This window comes from Morone saxatilis, unplaced genomic scaffold (assembly GCF_004916995.1).
Source record: "Morone saxatilis isolate NCDOM2014 unplaced genomic scaffold, NCSU_SB_2.0 Contig1, whole genome shotgun sequence".
Taxonomy (NCBI): Eukaryota; Metazoa; Chordata; class Actinopteri; family Moronidae; genus Morone; species Morone saxatilis.
This window is the reverse complement of record NW_023339651.1, coordinates 7934632-7957181: the sequence shown is the minus strand read 5'-3', so window position 1 is coordinate 7957181 and position 22550 is coordinate 7934632. Positions and strand designations below refer to the sequence as shown.

Here is a 22550-nt window from a genome sequence, read left to right as displayed (position 1 = left end):
ACAGAAGCAGCTCCACACAACTTGTTTAACATCCTCTTCTGTATATCAGAGCATCACGCTGCGGAAGAGCGCCTTTAATTGTAAAGAGATTAACTGATGTCATCAGTTCCCCCTGTTCCTCTCTAGGCAGATGTTGATAAAAACTTATTTATCCTGTTCACCAACCATACTCGGTTCACACAAAAGGAGTTGAGGAGAGGAAAGCTTCATTTGAATAACATCAGACAAGACTGCGAGCAGTGGAATCTGAGGGGTTGCTTATCTGTAAATATTTGCTGTCTTCAAATGTAGAAACATCACCTCCATTTTCTGTCTTACAAATAGCTCATAAAGGCCCAACACGAACTTTGCTGCTTATCGTGCCTGTACATATTCTCACATGATGTTACAACTCCATGAGGATCGCTTCAGGAATTCCTGGTACACCACAATTAATTGCAACAGGCCAAGGGTGGATTTACACATTTATTTATTCCTGCCAGATTTAAACAGACTGTTAAAATGTCGCACCTCCTGCCACCATGAAGGAAACCCAGACAAATGTTCATTTTCCAGCAAAAGATTAATCGAAGATGCAACAACACTGTGTTGTCCATTCACGATCATCACCTGATGGAAACTTGTTTCCCCACAATGCTTTACTGTCAGCTGAGAGTTTCTTCATCACCCAGAACACTTTACATCCTGTGGCCATGTTCATCGATGACCTGCAACACATAATCATTGATCAATATTTGCATTTTAAAAACACCCTATGGCTGCAATTACTGATTATTTTCATCTACAATAAATCTGTTGATTATTTTTTGGTAGATTAATATATCATTTAGTCAGATAAAATGTCAATCGCAACTTCACAATTGCTTATTTGGCCTGACCAACAGACCACAAGACCAAGATGTTTTATTTCTAATTAAATAGAATAATATATCACTTTGCAGCCAAATTGACACACTGTACAAGCAGTTTATATGACAATTCCCAAATAATGAGGTTAGATGACACCCTGTATATTTGAAATTTTCATGCATTTAGTCAGGATATTAGGGCAAAAAACTGTAGAAACACTAATACAAACAACAGCCTTATTAGTAAAACATGATTTAAAATGTTATACCTTGTGTGCTGCATCACATCACATTACTGCCTTTATATTATATATATGTAATTAACATCTGTCTGTTGTTATTTTATTTCTTCACTTGTTTGTGAAGCAGTTACAGCCTGATAGGTGCTGCCAACAGCAAGGTGCACAGGGGGAAAAATGTAGCCTGAAAGTAAGTTCCTAGATGGGAGAACCATCAAAGAAGTTATTTTGAAAGTTGAGGAGAGAATAAACCACATCGGGAGGCATTTAATAAGTAATCTCAAGTGACTTACAGCTGTAAGTGGAGCTGCTATAAACGCGTATAGATCTAATTCAATTGGATTCAAACTGGGTCACACAGCTATTAAATGTGCAAAGTTAGTTGAGAGCTGTCTGACAGCAGTTTGCCTTTGCCAGGAAAGTACTGGTAGCTGCTGTTTTGTGCTGCGGGCAGCTGCAGCAGGGGTGGAAGAGAGTGCAGCACCTTTTTCAATTAAATGTACACAGTAGACAGAAGCTGGCTAATAATCTGAACTGTTGACATGCTCAGTCTCAGCAGATGATTTATTTTTAGTCTGCATTATTAAGCTCATACCAACTACTATAAATGACAAATCCCCCATCGGTTTCCCTCTACATCCTACCAATGAGAAACGGCATTAAGTGCTGCATGAAGGGATTTCACACTGCAACACTTTGGAGTGGATGGATGAAACATTTTGAGAGAAAGTCAGGAGGAGGATTTGTTCAAGAATTTATAGCTTCAGAAACAGAGAGCATTTGCAGCAGTGAATCTCAGCTTCTGAATATTAAACCTGAATAGATCATGGTGTGAGCGTTCTATGCTGAAATGCAATGAACAGACAATTAATCAACAAAAGACCACCTTGTGTCATCGTGTATGGTTTAAAGCTGCAATAGTCAGATACATAGTGGAGCACTGAGCAGTTAAAGAACCAAATATTTCCTTTAGGGGTTGGTGGAGACCAAAAACAGAGCGAATATTTGATTTGTACTCATCAGGTGGCCAGAAACACGACTGGATGATCCTTGTCTGCTATATGTAGAAACAGGTAACTGTCTGTGAACACATTTGCCATTGCATTGTTGTGAGATGTGTGTGTTTACAGCTTGTTCTGCTGCCCCAAAGCAGAGAAAAGAAGATCATCAATCCTGCTTTAATGTCCCAACTTGATATTTAAAGCACTTAAAAAACAAAAATAATTTTTTTTTGTTGATTCTGACCTCTGTGGACAACAGCGGTTGTTTTGTCGGATTCATGGTAATCTGACCCGGAGGCAGGCATTCAAGAATAACTGTATAGAAATTCCAGTCTTTTCACTGATGGTCTAATTTGTTTATGTAGGTCATATAAAGACATCAGTAATGAACTGATACTGTTTATTAACCAGTTACTATATGTATATAGTCAGTTACTATATGTATATGGTAACTATATGTTTAAATAAAGGTTGTCATCCTACGTCTATAGTCTTTAACTTGGTGTTGCTATATAAACCGTTTTATTTCCCTGTGAAATGAGATTTCAATGATAATCATTTAAGCAGTGTATTAAGCAAAAATTCCAAACATTCACAAGTGAGGACATTTTTGCTATTTATACCATGATAAATCTAATATCTTTGGGTTTTAGACAAAACAAGCAATTACAAGACCTTGGGTTCAGCTAAATTGTTATGGCCATTTTTCATTATTTTCTGACATTTTATAGATTAAACAATTATCCAAAAACAAAGGTAATGGAGATTAATAGATAATGAATTTGTTACAGCCCCATTTTAAACTCTTATTGTGCAATGTGTACATAAAGTAAACAGCAGCTTTAAATGACTACCTGCTGTTCAAACACACTTGGCTTTGTGCCTCTCCTCCCTGTGTGAATGCCTCCAGCAGTAAACAGACGTGGACAGCTGCAGGCAGCCACCAGACTCAGCACTTTGAATGATAAAGAGCTGCTGCAGGGATCACCTGCCTTCTCGCTGGAGACACAGATTAGACATCTCAAATATTCTAGCCTTGGCTGTCCGTCAAGGCCGCTCATGCCCATTAGTGACAGAGTGATTAGTGAGAAATTCAAACGGCGGTGACACCCAACCAGAGAGTCACATCCAACATGAGAGAAAAATCAAAAGAAGGTGCCCTGTCATATTTCACTGCTAACAATATCCAATTTGAATGATTCATGGGCTTTGTCTAGCAAGATCAATTATAGATTACCTTTGTCACTTCTCGTGGATAAGACGTGTCTGATCAATCGCGAATACCTTCGTAAAACAATCTTGGGATTCGAGCTTGTTAAGGGAAAAACATAACACCGAGAGTACGACTCTTACTACTGAAATGTCATGTTAGTGCTCCCATGCTGTCAAATTTATCCTTTAAGTTAATTGGATTTGGTTTAAAATATTCCAGGAATCGCTCTGTTAAATGAACCTGATCAACATTCGAGCTTTAAGGCACACACACTGGTAAAATTTACCGTGACCTTAAAAAGTAATTAGGTGCTTAATCGATTTCATGTTTATTACTGGTTACTCCGAGCATGCAAATCAAACATATCTACTGTATTAAAAGGTCATGTCTGTCAAACATCCCCCCCCCCCCNNCCCCCCCCAACAGATGTTAACGCCAGCCCTCCTGAATGAAAGCTTAATTTCTAATTACTCTATGAAAAATTGCATAGTGCGGTTCTGAATATCAAAACCCAAAGTGTGCTAAAAGGTTTGACATTGTTCAAGAAAGACCTGTTTCAAACAGCCTCTGAATAAAATAGGCTACTTTGAAAACTTGCATGAAATTAAAAATGCAAATTGGATAGAAGCCTAAACAATACTTGGTTGAGATAACACAAGACTTCAGTTACCAAACATGAGGTGAATTTTCATTACAGAAAGGTTCAATGTAAGTTTTAAGATAGTTATGGGGTCATCTAAGACATTGCTTTGCTTTAATTTTTTGTAAAATCCCGTTTTTTTTTTCTTTTTACACCAGGGAAAAAAGGAAATTAATTAGAAAATACGTTTTAATCAACTGGTTTTTACGTTGCAAAAGCTTGTTGTCAGAGGGTGAAGCGAACCAGCCTTCTGAACATACAGTCTATGTGACTCATCAGTGCATGTAAACAGGCACATGCTCAAACGTCTGCAAAGACAACTCAACATTTTAATTAAAATCCAGCTCGTGTCTCCTCAGATCTTCACAAATAAGGATGCACGTCCACAGACGAAACAAGTCCTCGCTAACACAAACAGACACCGAGGTCTCATTTATCAGGCTTACTGAAAGGGACACATGCTAGTCTCGAAAATCTCAAGGGTCACGTTGAAAGTTCCCACAGCAGGAAGCACAGAGATGACTAATTAGGGTGAGACAAGTGGCAGGGACAGAAAAAATATGTATTTTGTGCGTAAGCAAGCTCACCCACACAAGACATGCCTAGCAACGTGATTTTGTCAAGAGTCAACCCAAATTACACTACACATAAATCTGTGGATATCAAACAAACACCGTATGTAGCGCTTGTTTTTCAATTTCTGATTGTGACTTGAAGGTGACAAAAATGCATTATTATGTAGAACTGAAACAATTTGCTGGTTCCAGCTTCTAAAACATAAGAATCTTTCAATTTTTCCTGTTTTATGTGTTTCCAGTACATATATCTAGGGCCAGTTGCTCAGTGCTTTGCTTTATCTGTCTTTATTTTATTTTCATTTATATGTTTATTCTCATGAATTATCGTAGTTTCGTTCTGCACTTTTCACCTTCATTCTTCTTCTGCGGTTGCTGCAATGACACCTGAATTTCCTTCCAGGAACTAATAAAGGTTTATTTATCTTATCTTTTCTTCTAGATTAAATCTCTTGGGTCTTCTTTGGTCTTTTAGTCGGACAATACAGATGATTTAAAGACGTCACAGTGAGTTCTGCATCTATTTAGCAAATACTATGCATTAATAATCACTGAAAAATGTCCTTATAGCTGCTTACAACTAAATTATAGTGAGTTTTAAACCATTTATTAAATGTTTACTAATAATATTAATGTAAAATTGGGGGGGCTTAAATGTTACCCATTTTTCACTATTGTATGACATTTTGTAGATTCAACGATTGTTCAATTAATCAACAAAATAATCAACTAATTGACTGATACTGAAAAATAAACGCTGATTGCAGCCCTAGTACAATACGTTCCTGATCTCTTCAACAAAACGCACATATAAACCAAACATCTTATACTGATACTGACAAATTAAATGTCACAAGTGTGTGAGTCTGTCTGTGGATGACGTATGTTCCTTCACATTTGTTTTCAGTAGCATCATTACTGAGGACATCTGCCCAACGCATCCTTAATCATGTCCCTGCCAAAAGAAACAAGGATGCACAGTCTCAATGAATTTCATTAACTCGCAAATCATCTTCTCTCTCCGTCTCCTTCACGGTGAGCAAACTCCCAGAATCCTCACTGTATCTGTTACCTGAGAGTGGTGTTATGCTGGATGTGTACTCCTCCTGACCCACTAACAAGCATGCTCTCAGGAGACAGGGAGTGGCTAATTAGGTCCCTTTTCCTGGGTCTGAAAAGACACATTTTATGCTCAGACAGTGCCATAGTCAATGCATGGATGGCTCGGCTGGCTGTTTTCCGATTACAAAATTTGCATGTCCCTGTCTAATGGTGTCTGTTGACATGGCACCAGGAGAATAGGGAGAAAAAAAAAGAAGTCACGCCACTCCTGAAATGGGAGGGTGGACAGCACGGGATGGTAGAGCTGACAAACAAAAAGCGCCCTCAGTTTTCATCAGTGTAACTTTTGGCCGCTCTGCAATCGCCCTCCTGCATGCCAAGCAGAGAGCATCGGCAGCTGAGGGGAGGGCTGAAAAAAAGAAAAAGAGCTTTGCTGTCAAAAGCAAGTGGCCGAGCTCTGAGTCCGATGTCTGTATTCACTGACACACTCGACAGACGGGAGTGGGAACAAGGTTGTGGTTGGTGTGGGAAGGGCACTGACAAAAAAAAAAGATGGAAAAAAACCCAGACTGGTGTAATAAATCAAGTCAGTGACGCATTAACACATTCATGAGGCAGTGAGATGAAAGACATGGGTAATATCTGTTTATCACTTTCAGTAGGGAGTGGATGAGTCTAGATAAAAACACAATGTTTCAACAGCTATTAAAGCTTATTTTTTGAGACCATTAATAGGAAATTTCCCTGTAAATTACATATTTGCTAAATTATGATTTAGCAAAAGATTTCACAATCTGCTAGTAAAACGTCTGAGTTTCTAAAAATAGAGCAGCCGGGATTGGCTGAAGAACAGTGAGAAAACTTTGATTAACTATTTCAGCTATTATGGTTGACAAGTGAGACAGTGCAGGAAGACTCTTTAAATTATTCAGAACTTGCCATTAATACTGCCTTCCTGTATGACCGGACTGATCTTATACTGTATAAGATGTACCAGCCAATGAGCTCACAAGAATGGTCAGGTCAGGGCATGAAATACGCCTTGCAACACATCCAATTTCTTTTCGACATTTGACATTGTTTGAATGTTGATACCTACTAGATGACAAAAAGTAAATGTTCAACCAGTGGTGGAAGAAGTACTCATCCTTTACTAAAATGTAGTAGGAGTAAAGGTCTTGGCTTCAAAATGTAAGTAAGTATTTGTGAGCCACATGTATATAAAGTAGTATCAAAAGTAATTATTATGCAATATGTCTTCCTTTCAAAGTGTTGTATTACATGTTTTCAGTTACTATTAATTTTGCATTCAGTAATATTTAGCATTTTACTGTTAGCTGGTTGAGGTGGAGCTAATTTTAACTACTTTATATACTGTCTGGTCATTTAATCTATAACAATACATCATAGCACACAAGTTGAACATAAAATCTTAATTAAAGCCATTAGTTAAATGTAAAAACTACAATATTTCCCTCTGAAATGTAGTGGAGTGGAGGGACAAAGTAATAAATCAGATCAAATGGACAACTATCTCAAAATTTTTCTTAAGTACAGTACTGGATTAAATTTAATTTGCTACATTTCACCACATTGTTTTTGGTTTACTGTGGTTAGCTTTGCACCCAGGAAAGAAACACTGCTGTGCACGGGGCCTCTTCAGCATTTTGTCACTTACTTTATATTTGATACATCTCTACAGACAACCCAACCCTGAGCGTAACTCCTATCTGACTTTCATACACAAAGTCAATCATCTCCTCACCTTCGAGAGCAGCACTTCCCAGAAAATAATATTATTCTCCCATGATTCCTATCCAAAATAAAAACTTTCCATTGGAGACAACAAATCTTGCAAAAGTAAAGTTCTATTTTCAAAATCAAGACGAAAGTATTTAGGGATGAACAGGGAAGTTTTGGATGGAAATTCTCACTTTTTTCATGTTTTCTTTTGATTGCCTGTCCTATTAAAATCTATTTCATGTTATTTACTTTGATTCAGTTTGACTCAGATTCCCTAAAGAGAGCCAATTGTGTGGAGTACAAAAACAAAACTTGACTACCTAGAGCATTTCAGAGTGATGTTGCATGGATGTCATCTTTTGATGAGCTTTAGTCTGAAATTTCAATCATTCTGCACTCTGATCATTTTATTTTTCCGCATAAACTGTTCCCGAGGGATTTTAGAAAACAAAAGAATTTGGTTCAGGCACAGGTGTATGTCATTTGCAAATAAAATAAAATAAAAACCCAATGCTGCCACCTGGTGGACAACGCCATCAATACTGCTTTAATTATCTGCTAAACAGCTAACTTAATTTCTTCATTATTTCCCACCTCAGAATATGCTCAGCCCTGTTGCAGCTCATGAGAAGTTGATGCTCCCCGCAGAGGTGTAGTAACCTGTACAATCTGTCGAATATCTCTGGGACAGCAGGACGGTGTTCAGCTGAAACTCTCCAAAACAATGAGCACCAAATTTCTGGAATGAAAACAGCAAATAATTAAGTAAAAAAAATCAATTTTTGCTTATTTTGCATTATAGTTAATTCAAGTTCCCAATAACAAAGCAGTCTTACCACTCAATGGTTCAGAAAAGTCAGCAATGTGTTTAAAAAGTCAAGAAAGGATGATAAGCTGTCACTCAGAAACATGGTGTTACCATGGTTACAGGCGACTGAGCATTTGGTAGGCACCCTCGTGTCATTTTCACAGAAAAGAAAATCAAGGATTTTGTTATTCAAACAAAGACTTCAGGAAGGAGGGTGGATTTTTTTTTAATCTGCAGTGTCACATTTAAGGTGTCACTCACAATGAAACTGCATCTGGAAGATTTTACAGTCAGGCAGTCTTTCTTTCAATCAAAACTCTCCTCTTTGAGCTATACAGACTTATTCTTATTCCCCTAAATAACGTGTTTAATCAATACACTCTTCAGCAGGGTGCTCTTAATCTTTTTTTACCAACTCATAGATTTTTAGCGCCCTATATATTCACATTTCTGGTTGTAAGCAAACACTGATAAAATATTCAGGACTGTGACTTTTATTATCAGTGTAAATAAGTCCTAAATGACCGGGATCTAACTGCCTTATTATTACTCCAATTAGGCATCAATAAGGTGAACACTTGCCTTAGAAATGTTGCTAGAACTGTCTACAGTGTTTGTGCAGTAGGTATTTGATCGGTTCTTCCCACATATAATACGCAATTGCTATGTAATACACTGTAATGATCCCTGTCAAACACCACAGGACACGAAAATAGTTATTTTTCACAATAGATATGTCATTTTGACATGAAACCGTAGGAAAAGAACAGGTGTGAATAATAAAATGAATGACGACTGAATTGAATATAGCTGCTTCACTGTCATGGCTTACTGGGAGACTTGGATAGAAGAAGAGCCATTGATAATGTTATTAGTAACACATGTGCTCTTCCTGCTGCGACAAGTCAAAATGTCTGCTGCAAAAAAGGGCCAATGTAGATGTTTCGATTCGTGATTTAAAACTGAGGCGACCATAACTGGCTACTAAGGAGATCAGGTGGGTTAACAAATAATTACATATTGCAGCTGGTCTTGGAACATAATCACTTAGTACCAGCCTGAAATCATAACACTTTGCGACTGTCGGTAAGAATGAGTCAGCCCCTAAATTAACCTGATTATCCTCTGTTCATGCTAAAGTGGTATCAGAGCGTCCCCCCCCCCCAAAAGACCCAAATCTCTCTATTTTAAGACCTATTAATTGGCAAGCTCTCATATCCCAATGGGACTCCAAAGGCAGTGGAAATGTCAACCACAGTTGAAAACCCTACACGCAGTTGTATGGTGCAATGTCGCTGCAGGTGCCTAAACAGAGCATAATGTTCTGTCTGGCTTCCTTTGTTAATTGCAATTTCCTCGCCCATTATGACAACAATGTACCACTTTCTACAGTGCAGTATTGTTTGAACAATGATTCAGAGGGTGTAGTAACACAGTCTGTTCCAACACTGCTTTTATACAGAGGCTGTGTAAGCAATTAACAAATGTTGGGACACATGTAGGAATTGTTTGCATCAGCTTTCAAGGTTAAATTTACCTCCATTGCTGCAGAACAGCTGTAAGTTGTCAACCCCTTTTTTTATAACATTGGAATGAATTTACATTGTTTTTTAGTTTTTGAAAACCTAAACTTGTTTTTACCTTTGGCATTGTACCATTTCAGGTTATTCACTGGACTTAAACTGTTTGAATTTCACTAAAAACTGTTTTTTCATCTGGCCTATAGCTAAAAACTATTTCAAAATCCTCATGTGTAATTGTCAGTGGGTGTTAACAGCAGTCAAGTCATGAGTGCAAATTTGGGTGTTTGTAATTCAGCAGTATTTGAAAGGGCAAGCAGGAGTAAATTTCCTCTAACCTTTAAAATGTTTCTGGCATCAAATGCCTCTCTTTCACTCGTGGTTTGTCTTCCTGGGCCACCCGTGTCTTCAACTGGAAAAACACAAGAGTGTAAAAGACAAGCTAAACAATACAGACAGAACAAAAACATACAGATCTCCTGATCAAATAACCATGTTTACTTTCTGCTACAGTGGGCAATAGAAAGGTGACAATCAAGGTCATTTAATTTGTGAAACAGGGACTACTGTGAAGAAAATACACTGAATTTTAATAGGATTCGTCTACATGCTGGCAAACATTGTGAGCATTGACACAGCCCCTCGCTTGTGCTGTGTTGTTGGTCAGCTCAGTACAAATTTGAGAACTGGGGCTGGACCTTATCCATGGCCAAAATGAATGAAGCCATTGTCAGAGTACTTGGAAAACACGCTGCTTGGTGCACGTAAACAGCGCTGTGGCCAAAAAGAGAACAAGCTGCCTGATGCCTATATTCAGAAACTTGTTGTTGTAATTGTTCAAGTTTCAGCTTTGTCGTCACTGCTGCTCACATCTAAGCCAAGAGATAATAAGGGGACATTGGCAAACAGGAGCTACCAGTGTGATCACAGCAGGTCAATAACTTTGTTTTTACACAAGCTACAGGCCCAGTGCTGGTTAGCCTGTCGTGTGTGTAATGTCTTTACCCGTGGAGTCCTTTCTGAACAGAGTGTTCATCACAGTGCCGTGCAGCTTCACTCTGTCCCACTCTCGCACCATCAGCCCCACTGAGACAAAGTGCTCTACCAGCCGGTCTGCAATCACCTGCAACCTTAAGAGCAGCAATATTAAATATATGTTGTGGAAAAAAACTGATTCCAGCGGAATACAAAATGTGTCCACTTTGGACTCAAAGGATTTGTTATAGATCCACTCACTTGTCAGATCTGTCTTTCACATTGACTTTGGCATACAAGACGTCCACCATGGCTGGGTCATCATTCATGTACTCTATACCAGTCACCTCCAGTGGCAGAGGTTTTCCTTCTGTGATGTCTCTGATGACAGATGGCAAAAAAAAGCAGACTGCAGTGACTCACCTAATATATCAGGGTTATAATATATTTAAGGTTGCCTCCAGATTTTAATTTTATGTTTTCAGGCATCAAATCTCATCAGACCTTTAAAATGTACAATAACATAAGCCTATTAGTTATTAAAGAAAAAGGCTGGTGTTTTGTATTTTTACAAAAAAAAAATTTGTCACTGCCAAAACAAACAAACAATGTTACAGGTCACAAATATATATATATATATTTACAGCAGGACAGAGTAGACTGGATTGACTAACAAATGTGCAACAGTGCATCAGTGTGGCTTATTGATGTGTGTGTTTATGGCACAGAGCAATAAGTTATATCAGGCTTTGGCTACACCGACAATACTTGTTAGCCGGATCAATACATTGTTGGATTTCATGAGCTTTGCTAATGCTAAGATAGAATATCATCAGATTTCTCCTTTAAAAGGACCAATGTGTGGGATTTAATGGCAGTTAGTGGTGAATACTACTAAATGTTACACACTGGACCTTTAAAGCAATGATTTTAGTTTTGTGTCCATAAGTGTTTTTAATTACACAGCTAGAATTTTAGTATGACATAATAAACTTGTTTGGCCCGTACCTGATGAAGTTTTGACACTCTTGGAGGTGTTCACATGCTTTTCTCACTTCCACGTCATTCAACAGAGCCATGGTGCCGACGGTCAGGTGAAGCTTTACAGGATTCTGAAAGATACTTCCCTCTACTCCATGATCCTACACATCAGATAACAACAATGTGTGAAAGAAGAACGTATCAAGGACATAATGTGCTGATCCTAAACAATACATGTCCACCACTGCCCCTCATTAACACCGTTCACATTTATCTTTCCGTCTACAGTACCTGCGAACACTGCTGCAACACCTCGTCTTTAAATCTCAGGAATCCCTCTTGAATTTTGGGATCATTCAGAGGTAATGACAGGAAGTGCGTGAAAGGCTGCTTTTTCCGGAAACTCTCAACCAGGACCTCAACTCGTGTGACTGCAGATGAGACAGCAGCTTTTTGGGAACCTGTGATAACTGTCCGGGAAAAGGAAGAAAGTTGAGAGGTAATCTTGTGTTTCAGAAAGTGCTCTCTAATCTGGTTCATGACTCTCTTGATCCTCACCAATCTGTCCTTCCACTCCTTGTTTTGGGATGCTGATAGATGTCTTTGTGTCAAACTCCAGTCGCCTGCGTGTCTCTCCTTTTTTCCCAATGATGTATCTGTGGGACAAACAAGCAAACAAAGAAACACAATATGCTGATTAGAAACAAAACATCTTACTACTACTTCTACCAATAAGACAGATAACTCACTTGTAAAGAACACTTGGGACATCTATGGCACAGCGGTATCCTTTATCAGTGTGTTCAATGAAGTGGGTATCACAGGTTTCATCTTCTGCAAGGTCTTCACTCTCTAAACATGTTAAACCACAAATATTACTAGTTTGTTTTTAACAACAAACAACAAAAAACAACTAGGCTGCAGTTAGCTGTTAACACTGACAGGACTTACCTGGTGGTCCCATGTAAGAGAAATCTTCTTCTTCCTCATAATGTTCCTCCTTAATGATATTCCTTCGATATATCCTTCCATGTATATTGATCAGAGATGGACGTAAAACATCCATAATGTAAACTAGCTAACGTTAGCAAGACCTAAGTTAACCTAACAGCATAAATAAATATCTAACTAGCTCGCTCGCAACTTAGCGACACGAAAATGGGTTAAATCAGCTTATGTTTCTAGCTTTTTAAACACTTACTTGACTAACTAAGTAGCTAGTCGCTCATACTATGTATTATTTGACGTTCATGTATCGGGTTCCCTGCTTTACGACGATGCTTTAATGTTTAGTAGATCTACAAGCGACCACTCCGTTAGAGCTGATGGAGCCGATCCATCCACATGAGTTTCAGATCTGCGGTAAGAACGTCATCGCGTCAAACGTAAAATGCCGTCTTTGTCGTAAACTGGTGTTAAAACATCTAAACAAACAACAGAGCTAATAACTGCGCGGGTTTAAAGTCTTTACAGATTCACTGGGACATCGACGGTAGGTTATATTGTTAGAAAATGGTTGGTTATTGCCATGTCGTGTGTGGTAACATTAATGGTGAACGGTGGTTAGAAGGATAGTTAGCTTTCTCGCTTAGCCACCTATGGCTAGGTAGCTGTAGCACTCGAGCTATCAGAGTTTACCAGAGCGAGAAAAACAAAAACAACTACTAACATCAGCTTTGGTTGGCTGTTTTGGCTTTGGTTAACTTTAATTTAAATGACTGAAACAGTGGCCTTCAAAACTGTAACTGTTACGTATGTTTCCCACATTACAGCGGTGACAGTTCTTGTGATTCCTTTGTGTGTGTTTGTTTTGTAAAGTTTCCTAAGGTAATGGCTGCGTCTTCTTCGTCCTCCTCTGCCGGAGGTGTGAGCGGCAGCTCGGTGACTGGCTCTGGATTCAGTGCTTCAGAGCTCATCCCTCCCAGGAAAGTCTTGTACACATATCCTAAAGGCGCAGGGGAAATGATGGAAGGTAAGATCAAACACGCAGTTAAAGGCGTCTATCTTTAGCTGCCTCTTTCCTCCCAACAAAGCAGAGGAGGTATAAATCATACCATGAGATTACAACACGCGTCTGTTTTCTTTTAGATCGTTTACAGTGAGAGAGGAGTCAAATAAGAGCTGAGCATCTGTTTTTCTGATTGATGAAGTCTTGCAGATGTTTTTGAAGACATTCCCAGATTCCTCAGACAGAGGAACCAAAATAAAACGACAATTAATAACTAGAAAGAATACTGGCAATACAATAAAGATCTTTTAACCAGTTTCCCAAGTTGTTTAAGCCAACAGAGGTGGCAGCCAGATGTGACATCTCCTTGCTTCACTTGTACAGTGCATTACCTAAATTAAAAGCTTTGTTATCTGGTTAGTTTACCTGTGTTGATCAGACTTTCTGTCTTCATAAGTTACAATGCATTAATGTTTTTACGTCTGGATGACATCTTTGTTTGGATTAAGAAACAGCCACAGCTAGTTAAAAAATAGTCAAAATCTTTGTTATTGTGCAGCAGAGAGAATGTTTTGATGAAGCTGGAAATGTCTTCAAAACAGACGTGTGTTTGCCAGGTTTTATAACTCTCGGCTTATATTTATCCGTAAGAAAGACAGACGCTTGGTTAAACAGTGCAACCTTTTCATGTAAAAACAATGAGTACAGCCTGTGTCTATAATAAAGTCATATCACAAAGGTTGTGTCTTATTTCTTTTAACTGAATTCTTATATAGCACCCCGAGATATTAATGATAAACGTGTCTGTCGTGTTTCTGCTTTAGCACTTCATTACGTATCCACATAGGATTTATGTATGGGACCAAAAGGCCGTCTGGTTCTGTACTCTGCTGCATTGTTGCCTGTCTACCTCAAAATACACTACTCAATGTGGTTAATATGAGTTTTGTATAAAAGTACTGTAGGATTAAAAACAGCTAATAAAGCGAGGAATTGAACTGCAGTGATGCTGAAGGTCTCTTCCTCTTCTGAAGGCTCTTTTTACACAATGTTGAAAATTGCGTAATGGGTAGCCTGAAGTTTGACATTTTCTATTAGCTTAGTGAACACCAAGGCTTCAATTATGTCTATTAAATAAATCTTCACCAGCATTTAACTTCTTCTCTACATGTGTGTGTGTGTGTGTTTTTGTTTGTTTTAGATGGCTCCGACAGATTTTTATGTGAGTCTGTATTCAGCTACCAAGTTGCCTCCACGCTCAAACAGGTTAAACACGGTAAGTAAGAAACAGTATATGCGCTCTTTTTTTGGTCCGTCCATGACAAGCTGTTACCTTAACAATTGTGTATTCTTCCAGATCAACAGGTGTCTCGGATGGAGAAACTCGCAGGCTTGGTGGAGGAGCTGGAGGCAGATGAGTGGCGGTACAAACCAATTGAACAGCTTTTGGGATTCACACCATCTTAAATAAAGAGATCCAGATGCCTTTGCTTAATAAATCAGCCAAATAGAAGGAGATGGTTTATTTAAATTGAGCAATTATATTCCTTCTTTATGGTTTTATTCTATAAGTGTGAAATATTATGTGGAGTTACTGAATGTGAGATGTGTTATTTTATCATTTTTACTATTGTATGAGCCAGGTTTGCTTTTTTTTTAAAAAAACAAGTTGTTATAGTTTATCCAGCATATTAAAATAAACCCCCTGTCAAGTTATATAATGAAAATTAAACATTTTGTAACAGATTATTACAAGGTTTTTCAACTGGTTTAGGCGAATAAAGTTGTTTTTCCAGTCCAATCTGCTCTTAGCCTCAGTGATAAGGGAAAGAATATCTTTGGTAATGTAATAAGTCCCTTGAAGCGAGGCATTGTGTTCCTACGTGGCTGCACTGTAACTCATAAATCTGAAAACCTGCTGCCTGCTCAGTCTCTCCGTGGGTCCTCATCGCTGCTCGCTCCAACAACACTTGGAGCAAAACAAAGAGAGCTTGTAAATAAAGTCATACTTGGACATTCCTTGGGTCAGTTGCTGTTTGTTTGCTTGGCATGGCATAGCTCATGCTAAGCCGATTTCTATTACGCTGTAACTAAATCTTTGTGCTGTTGTTTATGTAATGGTGTCTCAAGTTACGTAGTTGTTGTCGAAAATGCACAGTTGTTCTTTTACTCAAATGAGCTGAAGTCTGAAACTCACAGATGGGACTGTGGCCGTGTCACTCGCCTGCTGTGTCGACAGCGAGGAAACGTGCACCTCTTGGTGTTTTGCTCAGAGAGTGAATGTTTTCAAACAAACGAGGGGAGGGAATGTACAGAATGTACTGTTCTGGGGTTGACTGTCTAAGGACGGCCCTGGACATTACAAGACACACCTCTAGCTGGAGTTTAAATGTCCTTTCAAGAGTTCATAAGTTTGTTTTACCACACACTTTCTAAGAAGTCATTTTCCAAGTTGTTTGCTTGTAGTTATAGTTAAAACTATTTTCTGTTTTTTACATGAGCTGTAGTCCACATTCTTCGTATTTGAAAAAAGAACAAACATTTTTTTTCCCCCACATCAAAACTTTCTGGTGATGACTCTTAATTCATAACATGCCTCTCAGAACATACTGTACCTTCACGTGTTTATGTCTTTCAGTTCCTCCTTGATATACGTATGTACAGTCCATCCCCCTCACGTGTAGCACACAGCTTATGTCTGGCTCCTTTCCAAAAACTTTTCTCTGGGCAAATATTGAGTGTGTCATGTATAGTGCAGTCTTGCCAGACAGAAACACAACAGCAGTTTCTGCTTCGCAATAATATTTTTGTGTTTTCTCAGAATGTGCTTGTGTTTCTGTCTGTCACTGTACCAAATTAAGTGTCATTTAATGGCAATCCCATGCAGTGTTTTTATGCCCTAATGCACATTAATAGCACCAGAATAAATGATTATAAGATATAATTAAATAGCAGTGTGTCAGCTACGCTCCTGGTGCATTCCTATTGTTCTGCACGTTTTCTTTGTTTTCCATTTGAGGGCAAATGAAGAAATGTTGCACATCTTTATGAATAGAAAATACATGTATTAGCATTTAACCATGTACCCACTGTTGTGTAATGCACCCAAATGTGTTGATGAGCTGATGTTTGTATCTCTGTGTGGCAGATCAAAAATTCTGATGTAATGGTTGAGCAAAACAGGTGACGTAATGTGCACTGCAACATTCAACCAGCTGAGGCAAGCCTGCATGGAGTTGCTGGACTTCTAAACTGTCAATAATCTAGATGCACATACGGCAGAGGCATTTATTTATTCATATAAAGGATATGAAACAAAGAAATACAATAAGACCTTTGCAAGCCCAGGCAAGTCCCTGTACATTTCCATAACACTGGGGTCTGCTATTCATCACCCCAACCCCCCTTCTCCTCCCCCTCCTGTTTGTCTTCCTTCTCTGCTGGCATGTTACCAGGCAAGATACAGCGCAGATGGCGTGCCTCTCTTTTTGATTGGCTTACAGGAGAGGAATGGGCGTGGCCTACCAGCCCCTATATAAACATTGTTGCAGCACAAACCGCAGAGCTTGGCAGCTTGCGAGAGAAAGAAGAAGCGTCGGGGATAGAAGTTGCTAGATAGTTGTTTGTGTAGACAATAAACCCTTCAAATAACTATCTTTAACACCGACAAAGGACCCGAACAGCACCGCATTCAAATAAGCTGTAAGTATTACGTTATAATTGTTAATTTTGCTAGCTTTGTAGCTATTTTTGAATGAGTTAAACAGCTGCTACCTACCTCAAACAAAGATGTTTTTCCTGCAAACTTGTCCTGTTTACACCCCTTAACGAACTACACTTTAAATGCCTGATACTTATATTTCATTTTCTATGTACTACCTCTTATGTCGAGTTTGAGTGCTTATCTGTTGTTCTTTGTTTCCTCATAAACAGCTGACCACAGAAAGCAGCTGATACTGTTGAATATTGCAAAGAGGACAACCATGCCTGCTCTCTCTGCACCCACTGATATCGGCAGCTCACCCCCTTCTCCAGTGGATAGCAGTCCCAGGAGGCTGTCCTGGGGCAAACTTGTCCAAAGATTGGCAGATTTCAGCACATCTGCCAACAGCAGCAGCATTGAGTCGGGGTCCAACAATGGCAGCAGGAGTGACCTCTCGGACTTAGGTACAAAAAAATGCTGCAAAACATTTCCAACACTTCAATAGAGGTGAATTGGATTTTCCTCCCTATGCATGGCTCCGGTTCTAACCCATTGTGTCTCTTTATAACAGGGTCAGATGTCTACAGCGACCTGTCTCCCTCTAACGAAGACCTGTTTTATGATCCAATGGAGGAGACCATCCTGAAAGAAGTAGTGGACCTTATTGCACGAAGCCTGAGAGAAGCCAAAGACTCAGACTGCGCCTTACGATGTACCAAACTGCTCATCCCAGAGAAACTCCTGGAGCACATCGGACAGGAGCTCCTTCACCTGGCAGCTAGTGAGCCCTGCGGTTTGAGGGGGGCTCTCATTGACCTCTGTGTGGAGCACGGGGCCACCTGCGAGAGCATGGGGCAGCTATCTGTGGACCCCTACCTTGTCCCCACCTTTCAGCTGACTCTGGTGTTGAGGCTAGAGTCTGGTGGGCTGTGGCCTAAAATCCAAGGACTTTTTAGCACAAAGTCTCCTTCCACTCCAGTGGTGCGGCAAGCTATTAAACTTAGCACTGGTTTCCGCGTGATCAAGAAGAAACTGTATTGTTCTGAAGAACTGCTCATTGAGGAATGTTGAGAAATGAAAGGGACTGTCGATGTTTTATTGTCAACGCTTTTAAAATGCCCAGTTCAGCTCACAGAAGGGCCTTATTACTATAACTACATGCATATGATGCCTTTTTGAAGTGTAAGGATGGACTTTTTCATGATTTAGCCTATTGTTCCTACTGTAAGGGAACTGGAGTTTATGGTACCTGGAGCAGGTGTTGCTCTTAACTGACTGTCAGATTTTCAAATTACAATGTGTAACCATCGTGATTATATCTGGTAAAGAGGCATTTTGCGAGTATTAAAGTGCGTACCTCAGTTTCTATTGAAACCAGACAACGGCAGCTAGCTATAGTCATTGAAGACCATTTGTGTTCTTTCTTTTTATACATGGCAATTAATTGTAATGTTCACCAAGTGATGAACTGTACACCAAGCAAAGCATTAGGGACCTTAGTGACTGCTTGATGTCAAGTGCGAAGGCCTACCACTGCTTGCCTTGCGCAATAAATGTGCAAGCTGCGGCTGAGATTTCAAATGTAACTTGATCTTGTATCTGTGTAGACCTGTCCTGCTTTCAACTTTATTTATTTGACATTCAAATACTCATACCATTGCACTGTTTTTGTACTTTCATGATTACAAATAAATTATTTTTTTTAACTGTTCTCTTTTCTGTCGTCTTATTTTGTGAACCTTGCCAGATCGAGAGCATCCATTTGCAGACTTAAATCAAGGTTTAGGATTACTTACATTTACTGTAGGTGGCAAATATTAAAGTGTTTGATTCTGCAAACTATACAACTACATATCATCAGCTATAAGCCCATTCTTTAACAAACTATACCAGAACATTAAGATACCTGTTATACTGAGGAATAACATTCAGCTATATTGTCATATAGATCAGCTGACTGCCACCTAATCAACCACATCCGGCCCCACAAGGGCATGTTTAAAAACTTAAGTTACTTTCGCAATAACAAAATCTGGCAAGTCAAAATTAGAAGGCCGGGGTGCAACATCTGCCAAAAACAGCTGAGTACATCTGCGGTGAAAGAATGTGGCGCTGTGGTTTCTGCCCAGCACATGCAGCACGTCCCTCAGAAATGTGAACGTGCACAAAGCCATGTTTCCAGTTGCCAGCCTCTTTCAGCCGGCTGACAGGCTTTACGTGTCGAATGTGCTGAGTGAGCTTTTGTCTCCACATTCTGTGCTCGTTCTGCTCGGAGAGATGAGTCATTTCGATTGTGTTTCGGCATCCAAATTTATTTTCATCTGGGAGTAAAAACAAGGTGGAAAAAGTGAGCAAGTACTGTATTGTTTTCTTAGTCTGATCATCCATTTTAAAACAAACAATAGAAAAAATAAATAGCATACTATGAACTCAAAAGTGTGACAAAAATTGCTTTTCCCAACAGATGTAAATCAAATACATTACGCTCCAAAACTAGAACCTGTTAAAGTCCCACTTGGGTGGGTAGGCACGTCTCTCATTCTCTTGGCTTTTATTGTGTAGTGCCATAAAGTTACACTGTATAATTCTTTAAAAGGAGGCAAAGTGTAAAGGGGCATTTCCTAATTGTTAACTCACAAACACACACACACACACACAGCAGAAGAAGACAAATCTCAGGTGTTCAAGTGTCTGACAAACCTTGGACATGAGTATATATTCATCCGAGGTTTCACATTATTCCTGCATAGTTTCAGAATGTGCATTTGAAGTCAAATCAGCAAATCTCCCCTCAAACGTGTCTCCTGTGCTGATTTGACTGCATAAAATAAAAAAGGAAGCATTCACTGTGGTATTTAGTCAACTGCTACGTAAATAACATCCGTACGACTACGACTAATCTCACTATGTTCTGGTTTCATATTGCATTCTCATAAAAAAAAAACCTCTCTCAGCTCAATGGCTCCCAGTCAAAACTGGAGCTTGGAGGTTTTCTAAACCCCTATCTTGTCAGGAGGACAAGCTATTTTAAGTGGCTTTTCCATTTCAAAACATTATATTAACATTATATTTTCTCATTTCACATACTAAAATTCCACAGAAAAGGTTTCAACCAGTTCATGTGGTCAGTTTGATGCAGACTGGTGCTGGTTTGTTTGTGTTGCTTGTTGAGTCATCTTCAGTCTCCAGATTGTTAAAGCCCATCTATTTACAGCCAATAATCTTTTGTGTTGATTCTGGAAACCTGGAGACAAGAAGAAGAAAATTGAGTTGTGAAATGAAATTAAACATGCAGGCAATCACTACAAAATGTGTTCAGAAATGAGAACAAAATATCTGGAGAACTTGCTTTTAATTATGAAAGCAGCCTCAACCATGTAATGAAGCTGTAATCTCAGACAGCTTGGCGCAGCTTGGTGTGCGAGCCCTCTGTGCTCTTTGGTACAGGTCAGTGTCTCCAAAATAGCGAGCTCTGTAAAGCATGCCTTCCTCTGCAGGAAACAAGAGAAACAATTCAGGAAAGATAAATGAGGAGTAATAAAAATCACAACATGGCTTTAATCATTTCCCCAGAACTGATAATGGAAAAAACAAACAGTCAATATTCATGGTTAAATAAATAAATAAGCATGATTTGTTTTCCTGGCAAACATACTTTGTTGTTTCTCCTTCCAGCAATTGTTGCGAAGGTTGGAAATATAATCATCCTCCACCATTCGCTCCAAATTCTTCAGATTCACTCCAGTGAACTCCTTGGAGAAGTGCTCCCCCACATAATATGGCACCTTCAGGTTCTCAGTCAGCCTCTTCTGTGTGTAACCTGCTGACCTGCGTGAAGATAGGACAAGAGTGTGGGAGAGATATCATAGGACCGAACGCAGCACAAGGATGACAGATCTGGCACTCTCTGTCTCTGATAATGCAACTTATGGCTGATAACAGGCTCACAGACAGGCCAGAAACTAAGGCAGACAAAATGGAGACGGGTCAAACACATGGAGACAGTAATCCTCGCAAACACAGAAGAGGTCTGTGATTATTTGGAATTAACTGAGGCAGCATAAAGATGTTCTGTCTAAATCTAACAACACACTGAAAAGTTAATATAATGGATTTGTCTCCAATGGAAGCAATATAACTGCAAAGATTATAAAAGCAAATCTATTTTTGGGCTGCTTAATCTATAAGTCAGTAACATTTCAAACACGGCCACGAGCTTGAGTTGACATTTTATGTAATGTGGAGATAATCTTCCGTCTAAGTCTGTTGGAATTCTGCAGAACAACAGGTAGTTTTGTTGTTTAACGTCCTTTATAGGCTGGCATTCGGAACAGGGATCACACTCACGGCCTGAAGCTGAGGCTGTAGGAGGGGCTGTTGACCATGATCTGACTGAGGGCTGACACAATAACCAGAATGAGGATGGGCATGACCTGCACGAAGAGAGCGAGGCCTCCCTGCAAAGAAAACATTTCAGTGCCAAAACAACAGCTGAATCATTCACCAGACACTATTTGCTTTGTTTAAAGACAGTTGAATATGACTGGAAGATGACTCAATGTCTCCCCCTTTTGTTTAACAACAATTTTACATTATTTTCAGCTTGCAGGAGCTCTAATAATAACTTACATCTCGCTGTCGCTCCCTTCTCTCTCGCCTTTGGTACCGCATCCGCCCATTAGTGTACACATTAGCATTGCCTAGATAGATGTAGCACATGTTAATAGACAAACCATAACGAGCATTAAAATGAACATACTGTTACTCACAAGTTTGGCATGAAAACACAAAGCAGTGACACTAACTTGACGGGTAACCTCCTCCAAAGAACATATTGAAGAGGTCTTCTGGTGAAATATCTGGCTCGAAGTTTTCATTGTCTGGGCCGTGTCTGGAAGGATGCCTCCTCTCTTCTCCACATTGATCATACTGTCTTCTTTTGTTAGCATTGCTCAGAACAGCATACGCATTCCCAATAGCTGTTGTAAATGGAAAAAAATGTTATGTTCGAGCATCACAAAGAAGGGCTAAAAGACACATTCTGTAACCATAATTAATTAATGATTAATGTACAAATACACTTAACTCACGATTTTATACAATTCATGATACTGAGTTCTCACCTTTTTTTTTAAAGACAAATTATAAAAAAAGATTTTCTCAAACAAAAATCTACAAACTATACTTTCTTTATTAATTTATAGAATATTTTTTTATTTCTGAGGTAGGGTATAAACTGTGCAAAACAATGCATATGTACTATTCCGAAATTATATCACGGTTAATCATCTCAC

General features: G+C 39.1%; 4 protein-coding genes across 4 annotated transcripts in view; 2 read left to right on the top strand and 2 right to left on the bottom strand.

Annotated features, from left to right (window-relative positions):
- Nucleotides 1-451: 451 nt before the first annotated feature.
- Nucleotides 452-12916, bottom strand: ascc1 (activating signal cointegrator 1 complex subunit 1). The gene is made up of 10 exons (XM_035663482.1): nt 12557-12916; nt 12355-12457; nt 12164-12261; nt 11897-12075; nt 11633-11766; nt 10886-11005; nt 10655-10779; nt 9988-10061; nt 7916-8060; nt 452-707 (listed from the first exon to the last, which is right to left on the bottom strand). The coding sequence occupies exons 1-9, from the start codon at nt 12669-12671 to the stop codon at nt 7944-7946; spliced, it is 1065 nt and encodes a 354-aa protein (XP_035519375.1). The 5' UTR covers nt 12672-12916; the 3' UTR covers nt 452-707; nt 7916-7943.
- A 42-nt stretch (nt 12917-12958) lies between these two features.
- On the top strand, nt 12959-15572 carry anapc16 (anaphase promoting complex subunit 16). The gene is made up of 4 exons (XM_035663494.1): nt 12959-13097; nt 13424-13577; nt 14755-14829; nt 14911-15572. The coding sequence occupies exons 2-4, from the start codon at nt 13436-13438 to the stop codon at nt 15018-15020; spliced, it is 327 nt and encodes a 108-aa protein (XP_035519387.1). The 5' UTR covers nt 12959-13097; nt 13424-13435; the 3' UTR covers nt 15021-15572.
- Nucleotides 15573-17113: 1541 nt separating this feature from the next.
- Nucleotides 17114-18967, top strand: ddit4 (DNA-damage-inducible transcript 4). The gene is made up of 3 exons (XM_035668865.1): nt 17114-17255; nt 17487-17720; nt 17828-18967. The coding sequence occupies exons 2-3, from the start codon at nt 17537-17539 to the stop codon at nt 18325-18327; spliced, it is 684 nt and encodes a 227-aa protein (XP_035524758.1). The 5' UTR covers nt 17114-17255; nt 17487-17536; the 3' UTR covers nt 18328-18967.
- Nucleotides 18968-19547: 580 nt separating this feature from the next.
- dnajb12b (DnaJ heat shock protein family (Hsp40) member B12b) overlaps nt 19548-22550 on the bottom strand; it is a 6082-nt gene continuing 3079 nt past the window's right edge. Inside the window, exons 4-9 of the mRNA XM_035670909.1 lie at nt 22062-22235; nt 21886-21956; nt 21604-21713; nt 20912-21084; nt 20606-20747; nt 19548-20500 (exon numbers count right to left, since the gene is read on the bottom strand). Of these exons, the coding sequence (XP_035526802.1) occupies nt 20626-20747; nt 20912-21084; nt 21604-21713; nt 21886-21956; nt 22062-22235 (650 nt within the window). The 3' untranslated portion in view covers nt 19548-20500; nt 20606-20625. The remainder of the gene's footprint in view (nt 20501-20605; nt 20748-20911; nt 21085-21603; nt 21714-21885; nt 21957-22061; nt 22236-22550) is intronic.